Source organism: Antennarius striatus, chromosome 16 (assembly GCF_040054535.1).
Source record: "Antennarius striatus isolate MH-2024 chromosome 16, ASM4005453v1, whole genome shotgun sequence".
Lineage (NCBI taxonomy): Eukaryota > Metazoa > Chordata > Actinopteri > Lophiiformes > Antennariidae > Antennarius > Antennarius striatus.
Genome location: NC_090791.1, coordinates 2168820 through 2194655, shown reverse-complemented (window position 1 = coordinate 2194655; position 25836 = coordinate 2168820). Strand labels below are relative to the sequence as shown.

General features: G+C 46.0%; 1 protein-coding gene across 1 annotated transcript in view; it reads right to left on the bottom strand.

Annotated features, from left to right (window-relative positions):
• Positions 1–426: 426 nt before the first annotated feature.
• Positions 427–25836, bottom strand: part of mybpc2a (myosin binding protein Ca) — a 36836-nt gene continuing 11426 nt past the window's right edge. The window contains exons 3-28 of the mRNA XM_068336312.1: positions 20507–20590; positions 20262–20410; positions 19938–20055; positions 19664–19712; positions 16471–16527; positions 16229–16398; positions 15896–16028; positions 14347–14471; positions 13131–13236; positions 12225–12394; positions 10961–11126; positions 10373–10479; positions 10242–10271; positions 9965–10104; positions 9710–9869; positions 8440–8544; positions 8051–8239; positions 7772–7906; positions 7031–7198; positions 6633–6721; positions 5743–5938; positions 4190–4329; positions 3228–3387; positions 1649–1785; positions 960–1146; positions 427–756 (exon numbers count right to left, since the gene is read on the bottom strand). Coding sequence (XP_068192413.1) covers positions 722–756; positions 960–1146; positions 1649–1785; positions 3228–3387; positions 4190–4329; positions 5743–5938; positions 6633–6721; positions 7031–7198; positions 7772–7906; positions 8051–8239; positions 8440–8544; positions 9710–9869; positions 9965–10104; positions 10242–10271; positions 10373–10479; positions 10961–11126; positions 12225–12394; positions 13131–13236; positions 14347–14471; positions 15896–16028; positions 16229–16398; positions 16471–16527; positions 19664–19712; positions 19938–20055; positions 20262–20410; positions 20507–20590 — 3305 coding nt within the window. The 3' untranslated portion in view covers positions 427–721. The remainder of the gene's footprint in view (positions 757–959; positions 1147–1648; positions 1786–3227; positions 3388–4189; positions 4330–5742; positions 5939–6632; positions 6722–7030; positions 7199–7771; positions 7907–8050; positions 8240–8439; positions 8545–9709; positions 9870–9964; positions 10105–10241; positions 10272–10372; positions 10480–10960; positions 11127–12224; positions 12395–13130; positions 13237–14346; positions 14472–15895; positions 16029–16228; positions 16399–16470; positions 16528–19663; positions 19713–19937; positions 20056–20261; positions 20411–20506; positions 20591–25836) is intronic.

Genomic DNA, 25836 nt, shown 5'->3' with positions numbered 1-25836 from the left:
TAATTCGTTTGCTCAGTAATGACGTGGGAGAGCTAATTAGGGCAGTGTTGATGGGTGCATTAATTAGTCTCTAGTGTGTGAACCTAATGAGACCCTGGTTCGGAGTGTGTGTGTGTGTGTTTGCGTTCGCTTGACTGTAAGTCGTGTATCCGTGCAGGCCTAACACTATAGGTCACGCCGCCAAGTTAGCATGCGGGAAGGGATGAAGCTAACGCAGCCGGCGCACCGGAGCGCCCCCCTTATAAGCCCGGCGGCTCCGAGATGTCGGCCACGCCCGGCTGAACCGTGAGCCTGCCGTTCAACCTTCACGGGCCGCCGACTTGCACGCCGTGGCGAGGAAGCCAGAGGTTTCATCCGTCGTAAATCCAAACACCCCCAACCTATAAAAACGTCCCGGAACCCAAAACAGACAAACACAAGGCGCCGTAATGGATGAAAGGCTGTTTTATAAGTGTGTTCAGTGACACGTCCTCTTCACAGATAAGAAGGATCCATCTGGTCACAGCAGGGGCGTCGCTACGACGACACCGACTCTTTGGCGGGGGCAGAATTTATGGTATATTAGCGATCGTAGCGGCGCTGAAAGCCAAGCGTATAGGAGGATCGGCTTTAAAGCCTCACCAGTGATCTACTCTAATCATATTTATTCATGACTATCCTGTTATGCATAATCCATTACTATTCCTGTTCAGCCGTGTGCTCCGCCGTGTCGCGCTGTCGCTCACTTCTTCGCCTCCTCTCCTTTCTCTTGTACAGCTGCAGAGAAAGACAGAAACGTACATCAGCGCGAGAGGCCGTTACATCACCGCAGCGCTACGCGTCACTTGTGGCTCCGGCAAATACGCCGGAATGGTTTAATGTTAGCTCAGGTTGCACGGCGGGGAGATCGGTGGAACGGTTGGAGGAGGAGATTATTTGGAAATGAGGGTATCATTGGAGGTAAAGTTCTGGGGGTGTACCTCGGACTTCCAGCTTGCATTCCACTTCGTCTTGCCCAAGGTCGTTGACGGCCCTGCAGGAGTACTTGCCCCCATCAAAGCGGCTCGGCTTCCTGATGTTCAGCGTCAACACTCCCTGCTTGTTTTGCATCAGATACTTGGGGTCTTCGCCGATGATCATATTATTCTTCATCCAGATGATCTTTGGCTGGAGAACAGAGCGTCGGAGGAGGGAAATTTGGCAGGATGTAGGGTTGTCAGGAGGGTAGGGGGGTGAGCAGGAAGGGGAGGGGAGAGGTAAAATTAGGTCAACATTTCGTCTTTCGCAAATTTCTGTCAATTCGGAGGGATGAAAAAAATTTGCCTTCAAAGATTTTTTTGTGCTCCACCTCTTGTTCTAGCTTCAGACGTAAAAATATACTTCTGCAGCAGAGGCATCAAAATCCTCGCCGACTGTTCAGCACTCCCTGTTTGACACTCGAAACGTGTTCTCTCACTCGAAAAAACACAAAGGAGGAGTCTGTGGCGTTCCTTTGCTGCAAAGCTACCGGGGGCCATTGGGACTAAATTGAATGTTGGATAGGTGCTGCTTTGTGAGGGTATTGCCTCCCGGCGCCGCGTTCTGACGCCACAAAGCTTCCACCAAAATAGTTTTTACTCAATTCTGACCAACCGGAACGGTGGTGAAAACATCATCTCCTTGTAAATACCTTGGGGTAACCTCTGACAGCACAGCTGATGGCGGCTGAGTAACCTGCAATCACGGATCTGTCCACTAGGGGCGCTGTGAACTTGGGAGAACTGTTGATGTCCATCTCTTTGAAGGGTGGAGGGTTGTAGCACAAACCTGGAAGGGGTGGGGGGGGTTAATCAGTTATGATTTAAGAGTAATATTCTCCAGATGTGGGTGATTTTTGTTCATTTGTTATTAATTAAAGACCTACAAAAGCCTACAGCTAACTGATAATGACTGTTGAAAGTAATTGTTCACTAGTATTTAACAACTCTGTGTCAGATATTAACATCAAAAAGTAGAGGCATGAAATACTCCCATCCTCATCTGAGGCATGTTTTTAATATTGTAGGAAAACTGACTTCAAGTTGTCACCCTTTGTGTCCAATTATTGTTGGTGGCGTATCTCAGAAAAAAGATTAAATTTCTAAATTTAAAAAAAACCAATGGCAATCCTTAAAAGTTCCAAAATATCAAGGAAATGCACCGATGGTGACAAAATATTGAACAATTAAAAAAGTTATTCCTTGGAAACCTTCATCTGAGACAAATTCCGTTCCCTGAAAGAACCTAAATTCAACTCGTTACCATGGAAACAGACAGAAACTAATGCTCAAATTGGAGCAAACACCACTTCGGTACTTCATTAGGATGTGTAGTGTTGTCTTGTTGGAAATGTTGGCTAGTTTTTTATTTCTAGAAACTCAAATCGCTCCCTGAATGGGAATAAATCAAAATTGTAACCATGGAAACATGAAAAATAAAAAAAGAATGTGTAAAAATTATAACTACTGCTCAAATGCCAATATACAGTCTGAGGTAACCTTAATTTGTTGACTTTCTTTAACTCATCTAGTTTGTGTTACGTGTTTAAAACTTGCAGAATCGCTTACAACAGTTCTCTCTGAACTACTTTGGGATTGTTTTGCCTTTGACATCCGTACCAAATCCTTTCACACTCTGAAAACGTTTCAATATGCAGATTACCGAGACCAGAAACCGACTTTTGTTTCACCATTATTTCACTGGGATACTGTGATCAACAACTCTCCCAGTTTTGTAGGCCAGACCGGTGCCGCCAACACACACAAAAAATAGATTTATTGGTGGGCTGCCAGGTTTTCTGGTAGAGTAAGTAAAAGCAACAACACAACATCTGTAGCGCCGTTCGGCTGGTGGCAGGTGTTAATTTCCCAGCCTAGTTGCTTTCATAACGCGAGGCCAGTATGAAATGCTATTTAACACTCCGTCAAAGAATATTTCTGTTGAGCATAATCAGCATGAATTAATTTTCCTTTAAATTAAATTCAAGTAATTAATCACAGCCGACAATTAATCACGAGTCCTCCTCCTAATATCGTTGCTGCGCTTTCTCGTTAAAGATCCTATTAAAAGAATATTTTTGCGTGTGGGAAGGACTCTTCTAAATACCCTTCTACTTTCTATATCATGCCAATTACATACCATGATGTGCTCATGCCGTGTTGTAACAGAGATCAGCCTGCAGCTTGCTGTGCATTAGACGTGCCCTCCGTGGTCCGGAGGGATTTGGCTACCTGTTTTGGTAATGACGGCGGTGTTCTTGCTGACGCCGGACTCGTCGCTGAGGCCGCAGATGTTCTCGCTGAACACTCGGAAGGAATATTCGTTCCCCATGATCAGGTCGGACACAGTGCAGCTGGGCCGGCGGTTGTGCTCGTAGACCGTGAACCACTCCTGATGTGAGGGGAGGGGAGATAGACGGAGAATCAAGAGCCGCCGGGGTTCAAAGAGGCTTACAGGTCGAGATCTATATAAACCCAAGAATCTCCTATCCTCGGCGTCCGTGTCATGCAACTTCCTGTCGATTCAGGCAATCTAACAACCATGACAGTGTAGTGAGGCTTTGGCGTTGCGTGACAAATCTCCTTTGCCAATCTATTATGAAGGTCCGCTGGACGAGTGTGGATGTTGGCGACGGCAACGACGAAGGTCTTTCCTGTCAACAAGCGATGTAGCTACAACCAGGACACCAGGACACGATCTACGTTACACAATACAGTGGAACTGTGAAGTCAGACGACTTCAACAAACTGGCTTCTGAGTGCTTCATGCTAATCTGTCTAACCTTCAAGTCATATTGAGAAGATAAGGAGGACGCCATTCATCTGAAGGGAAGCTCTTGGGATTTGACAACCAAGATGGAAAAACTGTTTGATTAAATCCCAGACCAGCGGAAGCTGTTTTTGGAATACTGCAGGGAAAGTGTGTGGTTGATTAGAGGTTCCTTTTTTAGTCTTGGATAGTTTCAATAACCAATTCATGCCTTGTGGTCATATTGGCTTCGCTTTGGGCAAAGACGCCACTGTTTTAAACCATTTTATTAATACTACTAGAAGTTTTAGTGCAAGCAATTCCAGATCCCTTATTATAAAAGTCTAAACTGGTCCCGAACTTCAAAAGTACTAAAATTGGTTTGCTGTCCCCAACTATTGTGCTCCAATATGGCTACCTCTCTGCTCCCTCCCCCTGTCCATACCTTTGTCTTCATGTCCGCCTTCTCTATAGTGTAGCCGATGATCTCACAGTTGCCGTCATCCTTTGGTGGATTCCACTCCAGCGCGACGTTGAATCCCCAGACTTCTGCAACGTGGACTTTGATGGGAGGACCGGGTTTTTCTGTTGGGTTTGTGAAGTGAAAAAACCAGAAGGTGGAGGATTTGAGGTGATTTTGTTTGAAGCTGTTACCAACGAGGGGTTTTGGTAACAGTTAGAGAGTCGGGAAAAGATGGTAAGTAACAGAGTTTTTACACAATTAACACTTGGAAAGGCTTTTAAAGGTGGGAAAACCAGTTTTAAGGAATGGACAGTTTCCTACGCCTGTATACGAAGTTGAACCTCGATAAAAGTAATAACTTCCAGCAGTAGCTAACGATTAGATATCTTATTTCCTTATCTCTGATGAGAGTTGAAGATACAGTACATACTACTAAATCCGGTGCGAGGTTTTGGAGGTCACTATTTTACATCTGACTGGCCGACGTTAACGGATGCAGAACAATCAAGAACGCCAACTTCCAACTGATTCCTACACTTAATTGTCACGCAAGAGAATACTGGCTGTACCGCCCCTCCCCCCCAAGACCTCTATGGGTGCCAAAATGGATATTCTCCATTTCCCTTGATGGGATTGTGAGCTTCTAGAGGTTGAGAAAGAGCAGAGGCTGATTGATAAACAGATCTGGAGCAGGAAAGTCCCACCGAGAGAAAGATGTCAACGCCTGCAGTGGTAGAGATTTGGCAAAGATTGACAGATTGGCAGAGGAAAAGACAAAGATTCTAGGAAGGGCGGTGAAAGCTGGATAAATTGCTAGAAAAACTTGTGCTGGCATAGAACTGACAAACTGAGAAATAGTCTGCTTTGCCTGGATTACAGAGCAGAAGAATGCAGTCTGTTTATCATCAGTCTTTTTGTGTGGCCTGCGCTACACAAAGTGCAACACAGAAATACTGTACAACATCTTAATATGTTTGTCATTTATCTCGCTTAGCACACTCCCCGCCGCGAAGTACAGTATCACAGAGAAGCAGAGCGACTATTTTAATCCTCTCCCGCTGAAAACAGTGTGGCGACAGCAGCGGAGGTGAGGGCTGATCAGAGGAGCCGCTCATTAGCTTAGCAATCAGAGCGAGGGAAGTGACAGAGTGGCCCCTCAGTATCCCAACCCTAATCCCAGTCTACGGGCGAATCATCGCAGCAGAGCCCTGCCGAATAATCCGCCCACCACCCCGACCCCGGGGGAGACGAGCTGTAAGCTGAGGGATGAGCTGGCGTCCGCGGTGGCAGCCCGGGAACCGGGATTATCGGAGAGAGAGAGACAGCGAGAGGACGATTTGCTGCTTTGAGTCACAGATCCCTGGGAGTATAAAATTAGGAATTATCATCAAATACAAAAAAAAAGTCTTGACTTGTCACAGATTTGGGCTCAAGCCATCATCCCTTTCCAAACAGGTTGTTACCGGCGTACCTTACGAAGTTAGAAGAGTGCAAGTTCCTAATCTCAAGATTATTACGCTGGCGGGTTGACCAACCTACGATCTGGATGTGGATGTCGGCGGAGTCCGACATGTTCTCGATCTGGACGGACAGGGTGTACTTTCCAGAGTGGGTCCTCTCCGCAGAGCGAATGAAGAGGATGGTGTCCACGTCGCTGGTACGAGTTCCCACAGTCTTATCTTCCAGGGGAACGCCATCTTTGAACCAAGTCACAACAGGGCGAGGCTTACCCTGAAGAGTATTAAAAAGGGCACTTTTAACACTCCGTTTGGTCTTTTACTGGTTAGAAGTCAGACATAAATGCAGGTAGATTCCAGAGAACACGTTCCTGAACGATTGGACCTTCATTAGTCATTTAGCAACAGATCTATTTTACTCCGGTTAAACATGTCTGAGCGTTGGACGTTGATACAAAAGACATTCGCTTTTGTCCCAAGAGAACATCATGTAACCGCGACCTCTTCTCAAAAACAATGAGAAACTTCTTTTTAGCTTTCAGCATCTTTCTACCAGCGTCCTAATTTTCAAATGGATGCCAATGCTGTAATGTTGAACATACCACTTTATCTCTCTTTGCTGTTTAAGACGTAGAAACAGACAGACATGGGAAAATCTTTGGCTTTTATCTTGTGAATCCCAAAAAAACCAAACGACACAAGAAGACTCAATTTGAAAATGTGATTCGATCAAAAAGAACCATTGTTCATCAGTTGAGACTAGACTGTATTTCTGGTTTTCCGTTTGGTGTCTATCCACAATCTACAGCAGTTTCTCGGTTCTCCCCAACTTTAGATTTCACAATTCAGAGTTAGAAATAACTTAGTCATGGATAAACGAAGTATTGTTCCCTCCTGAAGCAAATCTGGAGTAACTACTCATATATTATTTTTTTAAAAAGCCAGGGCTTGACCAAAATTGGACTGACCTGGAAGGGGATGACCAAGTTCACCTTCTCGCCCACGAGGGATATCAGTTTGGTTCTCAGATGGCGAGGAAGGCGGATCTTCGGACGTTCTGTGTGGTGGACAGACGAGAGACAGAAGAGGTCGAAACAAAACGTGAGTGGGAGGTCGAGGGAGTTCAGATGTACGAAATGTGCTGCATGTTCAACGTTTACGCTAAAAGTTCACGTGTATGTACCAGAGATGTAAATGACCAAGATATGGAAATGCAAATGGGTTTTATTCCATGTTAGGCAGGATAGAAATGGCTGAGATATGACCCCTAGACTCATTCTCTAAGAGCAGAAACAGACTATTAAACCAAAAATGTGGCGTTCGGTGCCGAGACCCATGAATGGGTTCAAATATGAAAACTTCTGACCCACGATCTCCCTCACGGTCACGGCCTGGGCGAGGGTGGCCGGCGGGCTCCGCCCGGCGATGTTCACGGCCATCACCCGGAACAGCATCTTCTCCCCCACCGGGAGCCCCTTCACCCGGTACTGGTTCTTCTCCACCAGCGCCTCATTAGCTTGAACCCACTCATCACCTAAAGAACAGAGAGGGATTTACAATCAGGGAACCAATCAGGGAACCAGAAATGATCCAAACCCTGACCCTCAACCTAACTGTCCAAACATGGCTTTAAAGTTGCAAAGTACGTTTTTATCATTTTAAAAACTTGCTCCAACCCTAAAAAACTTTCGATTTAGTTAATCATATACTTTTTGTCCTTTCATAATAATTGTGGCTAACAAATATATTTTGTAATCCATAGGATTACAAATGCAAAGCATTAATAGCACTTGAAGTCCATGCAAACTGCAATAAAGAGGAGATAAAATACAAAAAAACAGCACTGAATTTTTTTAGGGAGAAAACAGCCTAATATTAGAATCTATTTGTTCATGCAGACAAATTTCACTGCGCAAAAACGAACTAATTAACCTCATGTTTCCAGAAATAAGACTTTGATCTTTCCAAGTAAGGAACAATTTGCAAATAAGAAAAAAAACCACGAGTTTTGCGCGTGATCAGAACTGTAATAAACTAATTCAGGCCACAAAATATGCGAGTACCTGCAGTTAAAACGCTCTGAATAAAACGTTGTGCACATATTTACTTCCTTCCTTGCAGTACTCGATGATGTAACCGTCGATGCCGCCGGCTCCGATTTTCTCTGGAGGACGCCACTTGAGAGCGCAGGTAGTGTCTGTCACATCTTCCACCCCAAGACGGGTGGGCTCGCCGGTGGGGGCTGGAGGGGGGGCGACAGGAGCTAATTAATACATTAATACTCATTGTAAATGGGAGGGGAGGTAGGTTAAGCTCCCTCAAAATGAGCATTGTGTGAACCGCTTCTGTTAATTAACCATTCTGCTAATGACACGCGGCGACGCACCAATGGGCATGAAGGGCTTGGAGTTGGCGCTGGGCTGAGAGACGCCGATGCCGTTGACTGCGAACACTCTCATCTCGTAAAGCACGCCTTCAATCATCTTCTTGGCCTCGTAGGCGGTGGACTCGTAGACATCAAAGTTGAGCTTGGTCCATCTGGAGGAGCCAACCTTCTTCCTCTCCATCAGGTAACCTGAGGGACGCCGCCAACATACGGCCCAGTCGTAAGAAATGCTCAGAGTAGTGGAGAAAAAAAATGTTCAAAAACACCGACGTGATAAACAGACTGGATTCTGAACTGCTGTTCTCTCCTGGGGGGGTGGGGTGGGGGGAGACATCAGATGTGAACATGAGACGCTGTGTGAGTTGAGGGAGAGGGGGTTGTGGGGGTACCTTTAACGGGAACGCCGCCGTCAAAGGCGGGAGGGTCCCATGTGATCGTGGCAGAGTCCTCGCCAACTGATGTGCATTTGACGTTCTCGGGGGGGTTGGGAACATCTGGAGCGGCAGGTTACGGATTTGAAACGGGGAAACATGGAGATGAAATGAGAGCAGGAACGGGCGTGAGGACGGGGGCGAGGCGGCGGCGAAGACTTCAAACATCGAGTTCTTACTTTTGTTTTGACCTCAATTAAATGACGATTAAAGGTAAGTAATTACAGCGGTGCAGAGCAAGATGTACATTCTAGGAGTTTCGTGCGAGTCTGTTTTAGGTCATGTGATCGATTCTGTCTTCTACACACAAACTATCTGATCAGTTTACATTAAAATTTGAATTGAATGTAGGTCAGGAGGCTTTTTTTTTAACGTTATGCTAAAACTGCTTAAAAACGTGGACAGGCTAGGGTTGGGTTACAGGCAAACCTCGGTTTCAGACCACAATTCATCCCCATTACAAATAATGTAAATGGTTTTAATCCGTTCCAAGACGCTAGAAAACTACCTTTTTTTCAACATATGTCATCTCATAATGTCATTTATACATCAAATTGTATAGTAATGGAACATATCAAAGAAATGTAAAAGAAAGAAAAAAACCATGGACGTAACCAGGTTAGCCTAAGGTACGAGTTACCGTGGTCTTTTTGGACAGAAGTTTATGGTACCGTAACTCGTACAAGAGGCAATGGAACGCAAATTAAGTGAAAAATTATTTTATACAGTAAACTAAAATAAAAAGCACATTACCGTCACGTTTTCTCTCAACTTTTCTTGGTTTTATCGCGCTTGGCGTCGAGAAAAAGGCGTTTGTTTCGCGTTCGACTTCCCAATTTTGTTCGACTTCTAAGACAAAAAAATTCAGAATTTTTTGGTCAATTCCGATTCGTTCGATGTCTAAAGCGTTCGAAAACCAAGGTTTGCTTGTAGTTTAACTCAAGTCTGGAAGCTCTGACAGTCTGGTTATTAATCAAGATGAAAACAAATGAAGAAAAAAAAAGGGCTTTAAAGTCCCGAAATGCTCAAATATTTGACACACATACAGGAAATAAACCGGTTATTCCATGCAAAAGCACCGATGTGCTTTCATATTGGAGCTTCTTTAGAACCGTGACCTCTTCGGATCATTTTGCATCGACATTTATTGACCATAAGGAGCAAAAGGGCGTCATCGCCCTGCAGTAAAGACGAGCTCATTGTAGATGAAAAAAGAAAAGTCGCTGACCCACGACTTTGACGAAGATGTCAGCGTGGTCGTCTCCAGCGGGGTTGGACACGGTGATGGAGTAGAACCCCTCGTCCGCCTTCTCAGCCCCCTCGATGACGAAGCTGCTCAGGGTCTTCCTCGTCTCCACGCGGACCCTTCCCTCGGATTCGACCACCGCCTGCAACGCACAGCGAAGGAGATCGTTAGAATATTACTACAAGTGATTCAACCCTCTTAGTGTCTGAACGGCGTTTGTTCGAGTCCCGTTCTCACCTCGTCCCCTCTCTTCCAGGACACAGTCGGGGCTGGTTCCCCCGTGATCTCCACGTCAAAGCGAAGTTTGTTCCCCGCCACCACGGTGATGGTGTTCTTGTTGCCGGTGCTGCTGGTGTCCAGGTGGATTTTAGGGGGATCTTTGGTGAAGATGTGGAGAGAGGAGTCATTCAAGTCATCTTTAGGTGGTCAATCTTCAGATCCAACAACCTCAACCTTCAGGATTCTTACATGGAGCGTCATGCAAGGTGATTTTCCCCCAAAAAACAACACCTACCTTGTCTAGGAACATACTCTATCTTGATTTCTGAGAGGCAGAACAGATGGATTAGTGTTCAGATTCTTTCTGGAACATCTCATACGTACAAAAGCCAGCAAACACAACAAAGAAAATGTTTGAAATTTCACCCAGGAAGTTGAGTTTGGCAGAGAGAGAAAGTGCGTAGCCGTCAGGGACAAAGGTATAATCCCCGGCGTCCGAGGGCTTCACCTCATCAATCGTCAGCTTGTGGGTCCTGAGGACACGTTACCAGGCGTTACTAAGGAGACAACATTCACTGAGGACTTGCAAATATGCAAAAAAAAAGACCCAAAAAAACTAAAATAGTTGTCCTAGCAACAGGGAGAAACACTAAATGGTTTTCACCTTGCACGACCGCTGCTGCCTCGGCGTGTCCAGCCATAGGCGGCTCCGATGGAGCGGTTATTGAGAGGGACCCCAGACCCTCCTTCAGGGGGGTGTGTTGTGTGCAAGTCTGTCTCTCAGTCTGTGTTTAGAGGGTAGAGCTTTGCAGATTGCAGCCCATCAACTAGAAAATTTGCGTCCAAGGACACAGATGCCCTCGCTTTGGGAAAGACTGAATGTGTGCAAGCGTGTAGAGACCATAACCTCCGACACAGGAGAATATTAAATAAGGCAAAAATGAAGACACCCATTATGAGATGCACATCTCTAGGGTGTGAAGCGCTAGTGGACCAACAGTAATCCCATAATACCTTCCGATGTGCGTTATTTTGATGCGGTCGCTGGGTTGGACTTCGACGCCGTCCTTGAACCACTTCCCCGTCACCTTCTCGTCAGACACTTCACACTTGAACACGGCCTGCTCAGCAGATTTCACCGTGAGGTCGGCTATGCTCTGGAGAACCTGCAGCTCTTTATCTGAAGCAGACACCAGAAGGGTCAGTACAATGCAGGAAATAATAGTTTCAAGATAAATCCCTTGGGAGAAAACGGTTAGCTTAGCTTAGAAGAAAGGATACCAACAGTTAGCTAAAGGGAACCGACTCCTCCTGACAAGACTAATAAAGTTTTGTGTTCAATCTGCACAAGTTAGACATTAGAATGCTTTTTTTTTTAACAATCATGAGTCTAGTTAGCTTAATCCCCGCTAGTAAGCCAACTTCCTGTTGACTGTAGCCTTGCAGACAGGAAGGTGGTAACTATCCATTCATTAAATATTAGCAACAAACCTTTAATCATAATCCTTTAGATGTGATTTAGTCCTTTACTCTTTAAAATAACATTTATAATGATAACTGCCTAGCTAGCAGGCTAATGGTACATCCCCTCCAGAGTCTGGCCCCGCCCTCCAGAGTCCGGTCCCGCCCTCCAGAGTCTGGCCCCGCCCTCCAGAGTCTGGCCCCGCCCTCCAGAGTCTGACCCCATCTTCCAGAGTCTGACCCCACCTTCCAGAGTCTGGCTCCACCCTCCAGAGTTTGGGTCCTGCCCAGAGTTTCTTCCTCAATGAGGGAGTTTTTCCCCGTCGCTGTCTCTCATGCTTGTTCTGGAGGGTTCTGTTGGGTTTCTCTGTCTGTTAAAGTGCTTTGAAATGTATGATGTGATTAAGCGCTATATAAATTAAAGTTGATTGATTGGTTGATGTGGTGTTGCTCTGTTTAAAACAGCCGCCGATTGCGTAGACTGAATTTTTTTGATCGCCGCCACCGCCGCCGATTTCGAGGTGTGGAGGAAAACAAGCGTGATGACCAGTGATGAACCAAGTCGTGAAGTAATATTAATTCTGACGTGACTGATTTATTGGCTTTCATGCCTGTCAGGACGCAAAACATCAACGTGTGCTGATGTGAAATTTTATTTAAGTTCCTGATTGAACAGCGATGTCGGCGCTAACTTCATCCACTAGCTTGTTTTCTATGATGTAGCCGCCGTTAGTTTGAACGGAGAGCAGGTGTTTCCTCATAGACATGGGAATTTTTCCTGTTATATAGAATTTAAGTTTGTGTTTTCACGTCAAACCTTCAACCTCCAGTTCGGCTTTCGACTCTCCGCCGTTGGTGAAAACGTGATACATCCCGACGTCCTCCTTCGTGGCTTCGTTTATGATCAGAACGTGTCTCTTCCCGTCCTTCTTGAAGCGGTACTTTGAGCCCGCCGTCTCTCTGTTCAGCTCAACGCCGTCCTTCATCCTGAGGAGGAAAACACATAGACATGCTTCATCGAGGAAGAACCGGGTGACACGCCTGTAATGTTCTACGTGGATGGAGCATTCACGGATCTCAAGGCCGCCGCTCGTTTCTACGGCGAGGTGAGCGTTTCCTAGGATGTGCTTTTGGCCTTCGGAGGCGGCGTTTTGCAGTGATGGCAGAATCTTCTAGTTCTGAAGGAATATTGCTATAAAAAAAATAAAAGTTTTTTCGAACAAAACTTTATTTAATAAAACTTCTTAATTAAGCTTCTACATACGTTAAATTTTACCCAGTAAACTACCGCAGATCCTGACTCCTTGGACAACTGCCCAACTTTGTTATTGTGAGGAATAAAGTCTCTAAAGAAAGTCTGAGAGGAAACATCTGGCCAAGTCATGGCAATATAGTCGCACAATCAAATGTTTGGCATGGCGCTACTGAAAATATTAATGATGAGTAATCTACTGCCTCGGTTTTGTCGACAAGTTGCGTTAGACTTGTTTTCTGGGATGTTTTTTTGTTCCTACGCAGTAACTTTGCTCCAAACCAGACTGGCACTCGCCAAGGCTGAAAAATCCCACGAGATCGAGATCGTTTCAGCTGGATCGACGCGTTCGTGATACCGATAGGCTCCGCCTCCCATATACCCACCCCTACAACCACCTTTTGGGAATTTGGTCCCATGTGTAATCCTGACAGGAATGACTTGGCTCCACCAACGGGCTCTCCCACTCACCATTTGACGTTGGCCCCCTCCTCGGATACCTCCACCTCGAACTCCACCTTCTCGCCCACCACGGTGTGGACGTCGTCCAGCAGCTTGGTGATGGTGATCGGAGGTTCTGGAGATGAAAAACAGAGTCGCTAACATGACCGTAACATCATCGGGTATCTTTGTACGCTGCTGTCGATGGGCGAGTTCTCAAAATGTGTGTTCGAACCCTTTTCTTTCTCTTTGCTCGAGAAGACGAGGATTGACTCTTGAAGTCCTAATGAATTCCACCCAACACACCCCGTCTGACGGAGGCGGAGCTCCTGCCAGTCTCCCGAGGCGATGGGCGTCACGTTGCGTAACCACATGGCGAGATGCTCAATGCTCTGCTAGCCTCTGCTATTTGTCACCTTCACCATCCATTCGCCCTCCGGACGTCTCAGTTCCCTCAGCCTCAACCGGAGAGACCAGAGAGTCTCTGAGCCGACGTCACGGCAGAAACCATGAGCTTCATTCTTTAGCAGAACTTTTTTCTTCGGGGTGAGGGATCGATAAAGAATTCTGATTCTGATGCGTTTGTATCGACAGAAACAGTTAAGGGCATTTTTTATAAATGTTTATCCTGTCTGGGTTTTTCTGGTGTGAACGGCCAGTTTGGGATTTGAGTCATGAAGACAAACCTCCTGAGAATGTTAGCAAACAGCAACATGAATGATTTTATTATACACACACACACACACACACACACACACACACACACACAAACACACACTGTAGAGCTTACCCCCCTGCATGGGAAATGCGAAATTGTAAAACATGCATGGGCGGCAGCGACTCCACCGAGTAAAGCTTTGGATCCATTAAAACCCCTCAAGCTCTCACAAAACCAGCAGACATTTGAGATATGAGTGCCGATGATGTCACAGGTAGCATCGCATATCACAACAAAACTTTAACCTGAAAGGGAACGGACGCGTGAATCACCAGCGAAACAAAAAACAAGCTCGGCGGATGTGACATCACGACGCTTTAAACGGTTAAATCGAGCAGACGACGGAGCGTTTTGCTGTTCTGCGGTAAGAAAGCGCTGAAATAAACAGATGATAAACACAGATGCATGATGGGAATGGAGCTGACAGGGCTCTCAGATCTCAGATGACAGCGTTTACTAAAGAGAGCAAAAAAAAAGAAAAGAAAAACCCTGAGACAAGGCTTCCTCCAAAGACAGTGACTCACACACCTTTGACAAAAAGCTCCGTGAAGCACTTCTCCTCGCCGACCACGCACTCGTACGCCGCGTCATCAGACAGGTTGCACTTGTTGATGGTGAGTTTCCGCTTGTTGCCCACGCTCTCAAACAAATACCTGGACATTGTGGGGTGGGGGGACAAACGGGGGCAGGGAGGTGAATAAAGGGGAACAATAATGAATGAAGGCTTCCATGTCGGATCGCTACTATTCGCCGCTTTGCGTGTGTGCGTTCACACGGTCGCACAAACGCGGTGACCTCAACACTAACGCTAAACGTCAAGGAAAAATATCGCCATGGTTACAAATGTTCACAGCAGAACACAGAACTAGCTGCCAGTAACCCAACGTCTAATTCTAGAGCAAAACTGTATTCCATGTTTTCCGGAGTACCACAACTTTTTAAGGAAGTAACTTTGCGTTGCATCTTCTCCCGTCCTCAGGCTGAAGTTCTTGGACTAACTAATCTGTTCTATCGCTTTGAAGTCGCTAAACCCGTTTTAGATAAATCACGTACGACGTTGTTCCTTGTCCGTATCTTATCCTGCATGAGCGCAGCTTTAGTTTGCTTTTAGCTCCGTATCTTAGTCGCGGTTGATATAAAAGACCCCGGTTGCGTCAGGCTGTCCCTTTTTTCCTCCCCAATGGCTCCAATTTTGTACCGTAAAACATGTGATTCATTAGCGCTCAATGGTCACAGGGCTCAGCCTGGAAGAACCTCCTGGGAGGCTTCATTCAGGGCAAAAAAAAAAAAAAAAAAGCCCCCCACTCCGGTAGTAACTGTCTTAATCAAAACAGGAAGAGGATTGCCTAACTTTCAATCAACAGCATGAAGCTCCTCAACGGGGCAGATGGTGGAGCCATTGAAAAAATACCACTTGCAACAGCTGTAGCCTCTTCAATGAAACGCCACGAGGAGCCTTTGAAGGAGGAGGAGAAAGGGAGTCGAGAGGAGAGCAGCTCAGACGCTGAAGAGATCTCAGCGGGTTGAAGAGCCTGAAAACCGTCATTTATATCAGCTGTTAGTCACAGACCCACGTCACGGCTCCTGCGTCAGGGTATCTCAATCGTCTCCATGCAGGGCGAATGTTTCGGATGATCCCGCTGGGTTTCCAGCATCGGCCCACGTTTGGGTGAAGTCCGACGAGGAGGCCGTGATCGATTTAGAAAGAGACTATCTTGAAACTGTAGATCACCCACGTGCGAGACGAACATTGCTGCTAACAGCCGGCTTTTGTGAGGCAAGAAAATATTCCGATGAGTAATTTGTGTCACGAGACTATTGATGTTTGGAATCTCCAGACATGAGGAGGAAATAGATGCAGAAATGGAGTAGGAGGTTATTTTAGATGTAAGACCAGTCTGATGAACACAGGGCAGTGACTTTGGACAAAGTTGATGACAAAAGAAAAAGGTGTCATGAAGGCAGCAACGGATTTATGAAGGTTGCTTCTTTTCATCCAAACGAAGACTTCTATCCGAGTCAAACCTTACCCACTTGGCCGCGATGGCTACGCCCTGAACGATGTTACTTTGCTCACTTGGCTGACGGCTTGATTTCCTGTCCATTCTTGAACCACTTGACCTGGACGTCAGGGTTGGCCACCTCCACTGTGAGCTGGATCTTCTTGCCCTTGTCCACCGAGTAGGCCGGGTCCAACTTCCTCAGGAACGCTGTTGGGAAAGAGTCCCGTTAGAACCGTTCCCCAGGAACATAAACCATTACGTGTCACCCAGGAGGAAGTAGACGCTAACAGACGCTCCACCCGTTGTCCCAGTATATAAATCGTTCCCTTAGGACTCTAGACGCTGCCGGTATTTACAGCCCGCTACTCTTCTGAGCCTCCCCCTCTGTCTATTCCCTCACCCCTCACCATCACTCTTCTTGGGCTCAACCTTCTTCATCGCCTTCAGCCTCTTCAGCATCCCCCTCAGGTCCGTGATGCCGTACTCGAAGGCAATCTTCTCGTAGTCGCATGGCTTGGCCGCCTTCAAGATCTCCCACACATCCACCTCCTCTTTGACCTCCTCTTGTTTCTTCTCCCTGAACACGATTTGAGAACAGGATCAAACTCAAGGCGACCGAATTTACAACCCAGGATATAGATGACTTTACCTTTTCTTGAGCAGGGCGCTAAAATCCAGGTCACCAGCATCTTCACCCGCATCTCCACTGGTATTAAAATAAAAGACATTCCAGGGGATTATCTTTGATTACAACCACGTTTTATGAAGGAGGGAATAGTGGAGAAATAGGGGAATATGTTCAGTAATGCATTCCCTTTTATGCCCCATTACACAGGACTATAAATACACACAGAAATTATGTGACGATTATAAATCCAGCGACGACAATATGAGCAAATGCATGAGCACACATTAGACTTCTAATGAATTAGTGCCTGCAGTGGAAGCATGCCTTTCATTTCATGCAGTGTTCAGATAGATGTAACAATAGGATGAGCAAAAAACATACTGCAGAGCTCTAGATGATGAGCACACACACACACACAAAAAATAAATAAATCGGCGATATATAGTTAACGGAAATACGTTGGAGACTCAGCGATTGTATGTTGACAACCTGATGGAGTGAGAAAATGTGGACATGATGCACCGCATTAATCATTTATTACCTCTAACATCTACGTTTGCGGGTAATGAGAAAAGATTCACATGGTCTTGAGTCATCGGTCACCCTCTTGAGCATGGCACGAGCCAATAAATGCCCGCAGACCAGAATGCTTGTTGTGAACGCTTGTGGCGGCTCCATTACAATGAGGAGTGTGTGTTTTCCCCCGCCGCGGCCGAGGCTCATTGAACCCCTCAGCCACCTAGATAAATACTAATAAATCCAAAGCCATTCCGGGGCCATCATGTCCGTCCTATGGATGAGCGGTTCATCCAAGGATAACATCCGTCCATGCTGTCCTTGTCATCCAGATGGGAGTAAATTCTCCCGGGCTGAAAACGCTCTCATTTACGGGATGAGCGAATGGTTGGGTGAGCATGAAAACAATGCTTGGCGTCCACTTCTGCCACGATTGGTAGATTCCGACTCACTCCGGTGAGAGAGTCTTGATGGCTTCACCAGCATCAGAAAACAAACGATGGAAGAAGAGCGCTGAAGGATGTTGTTCTTACTTTTTTTTTCTTTTCTCCAGTAAATCTACGCTAAAGTTCATCGGGAATAGACACCGTCTCGCTAATACTGTTGTGGTGCAGCAATTGAAGTGGAGTACACATGAAAATGGGGATCAGGGGATTACTATAATGAGCACTCTTTCATGGCGCGAGCATGTGCATTGAGAGCGAAGGGCTCATCCCTCACATTAGCCTGATATCAGAAACATTTCATGTGAATTGAACATTTCAAAGCCCAAGCTGCATGAAAGCTCCGTCTAGTCGCACGCCGTGAAGCGAGAGCTCAACGGCCAACGTTGGGTCGTGACAGTGACACAAACTGATGCGGATGTAGAAGCGGTAAACAAATGCACCACGACTCAGAATTCCGTCATCTTGACGCTAACCCTAACGTGCCGCTAACAAGCTGAGAAAATCTCCTCGGAAATGCCTCAACTGTGAGCCTCACGCTGATTTTGACGCGTCGCGAGCCAAAGCAACAGTAATGAACTGAGGGCAGCCAAAAGTTGCCCTTGAAAGCACCAGAAAGACAACGGCCAATGGCAAAGGAGTACCTAGAGTGCTTCTCTGCACACACAACGGGAAATAACGTCGGTTTTGAAGGATAAATGAAACCCGATTTCTTGACTTGACTTTTATTTTGTCACTTCCCTTTCAGCTCAACAACGCGATCTTCAATGATCTTCAAACACGATGTTTCACCGTAAACTCATGGATATACAGCGATCTCTCGTAACTCGCGGTTGACGCGTTCCAGGACCACCCGCAAATAACACGGAAGTGCTTTGCACTCTGTGAGTCTCGGAATGCAGCACATTTCCGGATGCTGTCAACCAATAGCATTGTGCGAACAGTATCACATGACTACCTTCTAAAAATCCGCAATGTAGTGAAGCCGGGAATCTTGAAGCGCAAACAAGCGAGGATTTACTGTAATCTGATAATCTTCTTGTGTTGCCGTGACACCAGCCAATCACGCCAGCCAATCACGCCCCATAAAAATCACCTGCCAGATCGCAGCTCCTTGACTTTGGCGCTCACCTTTATGTAGCTTTACCGTAGCATATGTTAGCTGAGCTGCTACAGCACGTGATAAACTGAACCTTATGATGTGTGAAAGAGAGAAGCTCTCAGTGGGCGGTTCCTCCGACGAGGTGAACAGCCTCAGACGCCGGCGTTCCGTTTGTGTTTGACACCATATCTTCTGTTTCCCTTTGAAGCCACAGCGGCGGCGGCGGCGGCGGCGGCCGACCAGTCGGCAAAGAGACAACATGAAGGGGAAGGAATATCCTGATAAGCCCGAGGGGGCAGATGACGGCTTGGGCTATTTTAGACATGAAACACGCATTCAAGAGAAATATTAACCGAACCAGAGCGAGGGTCGTACGTGTGCGTTTGTTTTATACACCTGGGTATCCAACAGGAAACAAGATCGTCTACGCTTGATTCTCAGGACCACCACAGAACCGGTGTCACCATTTATTATCTCCCCAGAAACATGTTTGACTTTTAAGCAACTTTTTTTGCTTTTCATTTATCACATCCCCCCCCCCCTCCCCAGGTCGCACTCCCATATCAGCATTCTGTAAATAAGCACACTGACATCCGGTCTCAACCGCAACACGATGCTGTCTTTTCACCTGTTGAGCATCTCGTTGTACCTGTTTCTTCGTGCTCAAACGAGGGCAGGAAATTATATTTTTAAACGCAGATTATTAATACGGTGACTCAGCGCGAAGGCGTCGTCTGGTTTATGATCACACGGAAAAACGTGCAGAACTCTGTAGGCGGGGAGGGGGGGGGGAGAAAGCTGGAAAGTCATTACAGAAGCTGCACAGTCATGGGATGCATACAGAGATATGTTTCATGCTGCAGAAGACGGTGACAGGAAGTGAGGGGAAAGGCGAGAGAAGACGGGAAGAAGTCTCTTTGGAGACCGTCACCGGGGTACGTGATGAAATATATTAGAAGTTAAACCAAGAGGGACCCCAGGTGGAGGCGGTGGGGGTGGGGGGAGGAGGAGTGGAGACACGACAGGAAGACAGAAATGCCAGACAGTCTGACTCGCACAACGTCGGCTACAACTGTGGGATAGACGAACACAGGCGACGCCCAGAGGCGGCGATCTGCAGAGGAGATGTGTGACGGGCGACATGGAAACTCACGAGCGCTTGAACGCCTCCAAGATGTTGTCCTGCTGCTCCTCCTGCACCGCTGGAACCAAGACAGAAGCAGAACGACCGTTGAGGTTAATCCATTACGCGGCGGGCCTGAGCCGCTGACGGGTAACGAACTGATGACCTCACCACGCCAGTAAATGATAGGACCTAATGTGTGGAGCACTCGCTGAGTTATTGGCTGACAAAGCCGTTTATATAGTAACGGAGGACACGCTGGATGGAAGATGACAATAATGTGATTGTGTTTCTGTGGACCTACCCTCCACGGTGACTTCGAACGTGCAGCTATCGCACTTGTCTTTGGAGGTGACCTCGCAGCGGTAGCCACCTGCGTCCCCATCCACCACTTTGATGATGCTCATCTCGTAAGTGTAGATCTGACAGGAGGAGCGGGGCGATGATGCGTTAGAACGATGGATTAAATGAACATCAGCGCACAAACACTCTAGGAGAATACAGACGACACAGTTTGATGGATTCGGCCGGCGGATGAAGACGTCCCAGCCACCCCTTCGGAGAATGCCTCTGTCTGCTGTCTGTTAGCATAGCTGCTAATCTCTTTGAAGGTTATGGTGATGCAAACCTTGGTGTTCCTGTCATAGGTCTCCTTGAACTGTAGGTGCTTCCCAGCTTTGCTTCCCAGATCCAGCCATTTCCCCTTCAGCCACTTCAGAACTGGCTTCCTCGGCAGGGTTGACGAATCGACTTTAGCCACGAACGTGACGTCCTTGCCTGCAACGAAAGACGTTTAATTGAAATAGATTAACTGTCTGTATTCATTCAGGGAACGACTTCTTTTATTTAGTTGGGATCATTTTTTTGCTGGACCTTTCGTCGCTGTGGTGCTCGACGGCTTCAGAACAAACAGGCCGCTCAGCTCGGACGTCTGACTTTCCTCACCTGGCGCAAGATCTGTGAGGGAATTTAAATAGATCAATCAAAGAGGAAGGACTAACAGCCTGGTCCAAAAGAAATCAAGGTCAAAACTGTATGTTACTGCAAAACGTTGATTTCTCATCAGGAAGTTGGTGTTGGTGTGTCTCCTCGGCACAATTGAGGTCAAGCAAGAGACTATCGCTGACAACCACCTCAACCAACCACTAAACCACTTCCTGGATAGTCTTTAGTGGCCAATAGTCACTGATTCCAAGGACACTGTGAGAGTTTTTGAGTGTGGTGACTAAAACAAACATCTTCAACTTCCCAACCAGACAAAGGTAGAACTAACCTTTACCAAGTCAAGTCACACAACAAATCTTCAAAGAAATGTAAAGGACAGACAGCAACAGCAAACCAACATTTCACCTCCAAGTCTTTTTACAGTGAAATATGTACTTCCTGATCAGCTGGGAAAGAATCCCGGCATCGTTTTTTGTGGTTATTTAGCATTAAATTTCCACAACGGTCTTTCTTGAAAGGTAAACCAATTCATCAAATTTGCATAATGCCTTTCCCATCACATTTCATAAACCATTTGGGTCCCTGTGATGGATGACGGGGGAACGGAGGAGTCCCCTGGAACAGCCTGGCCCCAGGGGATAAAGTAACTCCTCAGATCCCCTCTGAAGACGTCCCAACGGGGTCGCCTCTCCGACGGAACAAGAGGAAGCTGCTCCCTCTCATGTAGGCGATAAAAAGCAGCTGCTCTTTTATCTGTTTGCTTGTTTCCTCTGCATAAGGTGTTTGCTTGTCAGGAGATACGCTAACATTCATTTCTCTTACCATCAGGAGGCAATTCTGGATCGGATGAAGGGGGCAAAGGAAAGAGAGATGAGGGGAACATATCAGTCGCAACAGAATCGGCGTTGTGCTGTTAAACGCAAGCGTTAATTGGCCAAATGATAATCCTGAGTCAGGTGAGGAACGCTCACCTGCTAAGTCGGCGTGATCTCACGCCGCCAAGAACACCTTGTTCTCTGATAGACTCGCGTTAGCAAATTCAGATGTGGTCCCAGTTGGCAAAACACACAACTGTTAATGAACCAAACACTTACAGAAACACTTACTTTCTGTAAGTGTTTGGTTGGACCGCGATTGGGCTTCGGGGTGGACTCCTCATTGGACGAGAGTGATTGCCAAGAGAATGGATCCAAGGTCATGTGTGAAATAAGATCATGTGTGGTCATGGATGTAGACAGCAACACTGTTGAAGCTTCCCCCTCTTCCTCTTCCTCGCTTCTTTTATGGGCTCGCTTAATTTGATCTTTTAATCAAAAGCGCCCCTGAGGACGGATCCGAGTTCAGATGTTCAGGATGACTTAAAAGGTTCCGGTTAGAATGCTAAGTGGGTGAAGCCGGTCCAGGAACGGCACCCAGGGGACGCTTTTGGAATGTTTACACCGTTGTGTTGTTAGACGGGAATGCTCGGCGTGTTCAGGATAAGGTTGCATGGCAGGATTAGCTCTACACGCCGGCTTCGGCGCCGCGAACAGTTTCAGATGTTGTAGAGGAGCCTGCAGGCTAATGGAGCAGACCGCTGGACAGTGTGTAAGAATTCATGGTGGATGTTCAGGAAGGCTAGACTTTAAGGCCCCGTTCAGACTGCACGCATAGCAGATTTCCTTCCATATCTGATTTTTAGGGATGACTGTTCACACTGTTTTTAGCAAGTGCCCAAATGCGTTCTGGTTCTGTTCAGACTGGCCCACATTATCAGCCGATATGCCTTTGCGTCGCAGATACGATGTCATGGTGCGCCATATCCGATCGAAGTGTTTGGAGCTATTCAGACTGCAGACGCATCTGTCCATATCCGATACGAAACTACCTCCTGAATGGGGTTTCAATCAGTCCTGCAAAAATCAGATTTCATGTGGTTTGAGGCTGTTCAGACTACAAACGAGACATGCAACACCAACCTCGATGGGCTAAAAATCAGATATAGGCGACTAGTCTGAACAGGGCCTAAGTTGAAGAGTGGACTCCAAATTATTGCAAATATCTGGAGAAGGTAATATTCTTTTCTAACGGATATTAATTTTATCCAAGAGGTTATCGCAACCAAATCAGTGAAGGTCCTCAAACCTTATCAGAAGAACCCGGTCAAACCACAATCTACCCTTAATGTCTTTTATTATTCTGCCTGAACTCGCAGCTAAACTCCGTGTAGCTGAGCTGCTAACTGCTGATGATGATTAAGGAGCCTCCTGATGCTAAAGCTAGCAGCTGGGGTATTATTGGATGGTCTGTTCGGCAATCTTTAGCTAGCCCTTCTAATGCTTCAATCTGCCCGCTCAGCGTTAGAGTGACTGGTTAGAATAAACGCCACTCAAACGCCTCGACTAGCTCTTAATTTGAACAATGGTGGGCGGAGCCTGACGATGTCAGATCAAAAAGGTCTTTCATGTAATTAAACTGAAAGTCTTGTTTAGTTTAAATAATTTTTTTAGGTTAATTTACAAAGAAAAAAAATCTTATTTAAACCCTTGAAAAAACAATTGTATCTCCAGCTTAGTTTTCCATTTAACCTGATTATTTGTTGATGATCTCAACAACGTCTATATTTGACTTCCAATCAGAGCCGAGCGACGTCCGTCCTTCTAGGAAGCGTTTGCAGAATCATTAGGGATTTATGGACTCCTAGAATTAAAGCTGATCAAATATTCTACCCCAGATTACTACATTAAAATAGTAACACATCTATCCAGCCATAAAATACATGACTATATATAGAATGTATAGTAGTAATCTCTCAGTTATTACTTATTCAGGATTTCATAAATTTAACATCGCAGCAGCACCAGATAAAAGCTCCGCGTCTCCAATACAGAGCTTATAACTAAATTAGCTGCTAGCGTATCGTAGTATATCCACATCACACATGTAGGTTATACTCCCAGTCGACAGAAAGGATATATCGCTGCTCATAACACTCACTGTTCTCCAACGCTTTGGTGGAACCAACACCTTTAATCACTTTAAAGCCTGTTTTTAAAATAACAAGCCGTCATAAACGTGTTTTATTTAGTGACTTCGGGGTCGGCTCGTTTTATCTGACATCTTATCAGATCAGTCCGGTCTTTTTAATTCCTCCTCGTCTACTTCCCTTTATCTATTCGCCGTCAGACGCGTCGTCGCCTTCACAAAGAACGTCGTTTTTGTGGTTTTCGTACACGACGTCCAGAAAAACAACAAAAGCAAATGCATTCATGAGTAATCTGAACGACGTCGACGGACATCGCCGGAGCGATCCCGGGCTTCAAAGAGGCGGGATTCAGTCAGATGTGAAGCAAACAAACACCAAGAGTGTCTTCCTTATGGTCGATAGCCTCATTGTCGTCCTCGATACTAAATCCGCCAACTGAAGAAAGTAGAATAACATAAATTGGATCAGACAACCATCGCTGAGGTTCGCAGGGCAACGATTTTTATGTCAGTGAGCGGTGAATGCTAACACTGCTAGCGTAGAGGTTACAACGTCAATTTCGCTAATTAAAAGTATTTTTTTTACAAATTAGTTCAGGATCTGAGGTTTTAGAGATAATTGATCGGTTTTATTTCAGGACAGACACAACAAACAAATGTCGCAATAATCCGAACAATCAGACTTTTACGTCTAGACGTTTAGGGGTGTGACCTGGATTAGGTTTAGGATTAGGATGTGACCAAACAAGTTTCGGGTTTGGGTTTCCCAAAGTCTGGATCAAAGAGGTGGACTTGCAACACTTTTTATGATAAGTCAGACTTCTGGACCAATCAAGGCGCTTCACTGGAACGTGACACGAGCGGGCGGGTTAAAATAAAGGGCGGGGCAATCGATGTCGGGTTTGGGTTGAGCTGCTGCGTTCTGATAGGACGACGTTATCCTCACCAGAACCAACTGGTTTGAGGTCTGACTGCAGCAGAAATGAGTCGCACCTGCAGACGCACACACCTTTAATCATCCTCTGCAAGACAGCAAGGGTTACACAATGATTCATCACACACACACACACACACACACGCACACACACACACACACACACACACACACACACTACTACCTTCTGGTTCATAACCTCTATTAAAGTTACTCCGTAATGGCATTTAATCCAAAAAGGTGAGCTGCACAGATAGACTCTGGACGCTTGTGTAAAACACGACTTTACTCTTGGGGGACTCGTTACTCGCTGGTTGCGAAGGAAATCTCCATAAACATATAAAGCGTAGCCGCAGACCCGAGAAAACATGCAGTGCAGGAGCAGAATCCATATGTACGGACATGCAGATCGTACATCCTGCACGTTTTCGCTCCTCCGCCGCGGGCGACGACACCCACGCTCCATCACATCAAGCCTTTAAGCGGGATGCGTCGCCCTCGGCGTCGGATGGGAGTTGAAAAGTCGGGCATGCAGGAAACAGAAAGAACATGCAACTCTGTCTGAACTCCAACTTAGCAACCGGAAACGTGACAACAACAACAACATTTGCATCTTAGTTCTAGAAGGTCTCCCTGCTTCGTTCTGATTGGATCGGCTGCTCGTCGAAATCACGCGCAAAAAAAACGAAAGCCAAGTTTTCATTTTGTATTTTTTTTGGTTTTTACCAGAATTTCCTGGAAGTAATTTTGTGGAAAGAAAGACATGAACCTCTTTAAATGAAGGAGTGAGAGGTGTTGGTTTTTGAAGAGATTAGACATGCGATAAATTTAATAGTTTTTAGGCCACCAGGGGGCAGCAGAAAGAAAACAAAAAAGGCTAGTTCGATCGTAGTGATTGATATCGCGATTAATCATGGAGTTACGAATGTGTGACAGCTAAACTAGAAGTATTTTTAATAATAATTTAATAAAATATTTTACAGAAATATCCTCTACAGCCAATCGGCCTGGATTATTCAGAACCTCAGAAACTTTATGGAAGTCTGTAGAGAGATTTCTGATCGACCTGATGTTTACTGATGCACAACTCTCAAGGTCACTCCAGCAATTAATTTTAATTACTCATCTGCAGGCGTAGCGACTGAACATGAACATGCTATCGACGCTGTATGTGGTTATAAGGTGGGTTGATTCTAGATAAAGAGACTTAGATTTAGAATTATTATCCCGGAAAATAATTTCCAAGCGGATTTCATTTTACACTGATTTCCTCTCTGCTCGAGTTAAATAGGACACAGTTGAGCACGGCTTTCTGTTGATCTAAATGCGTTTCTCCTCCACCAACAAAAGCATCACTCTC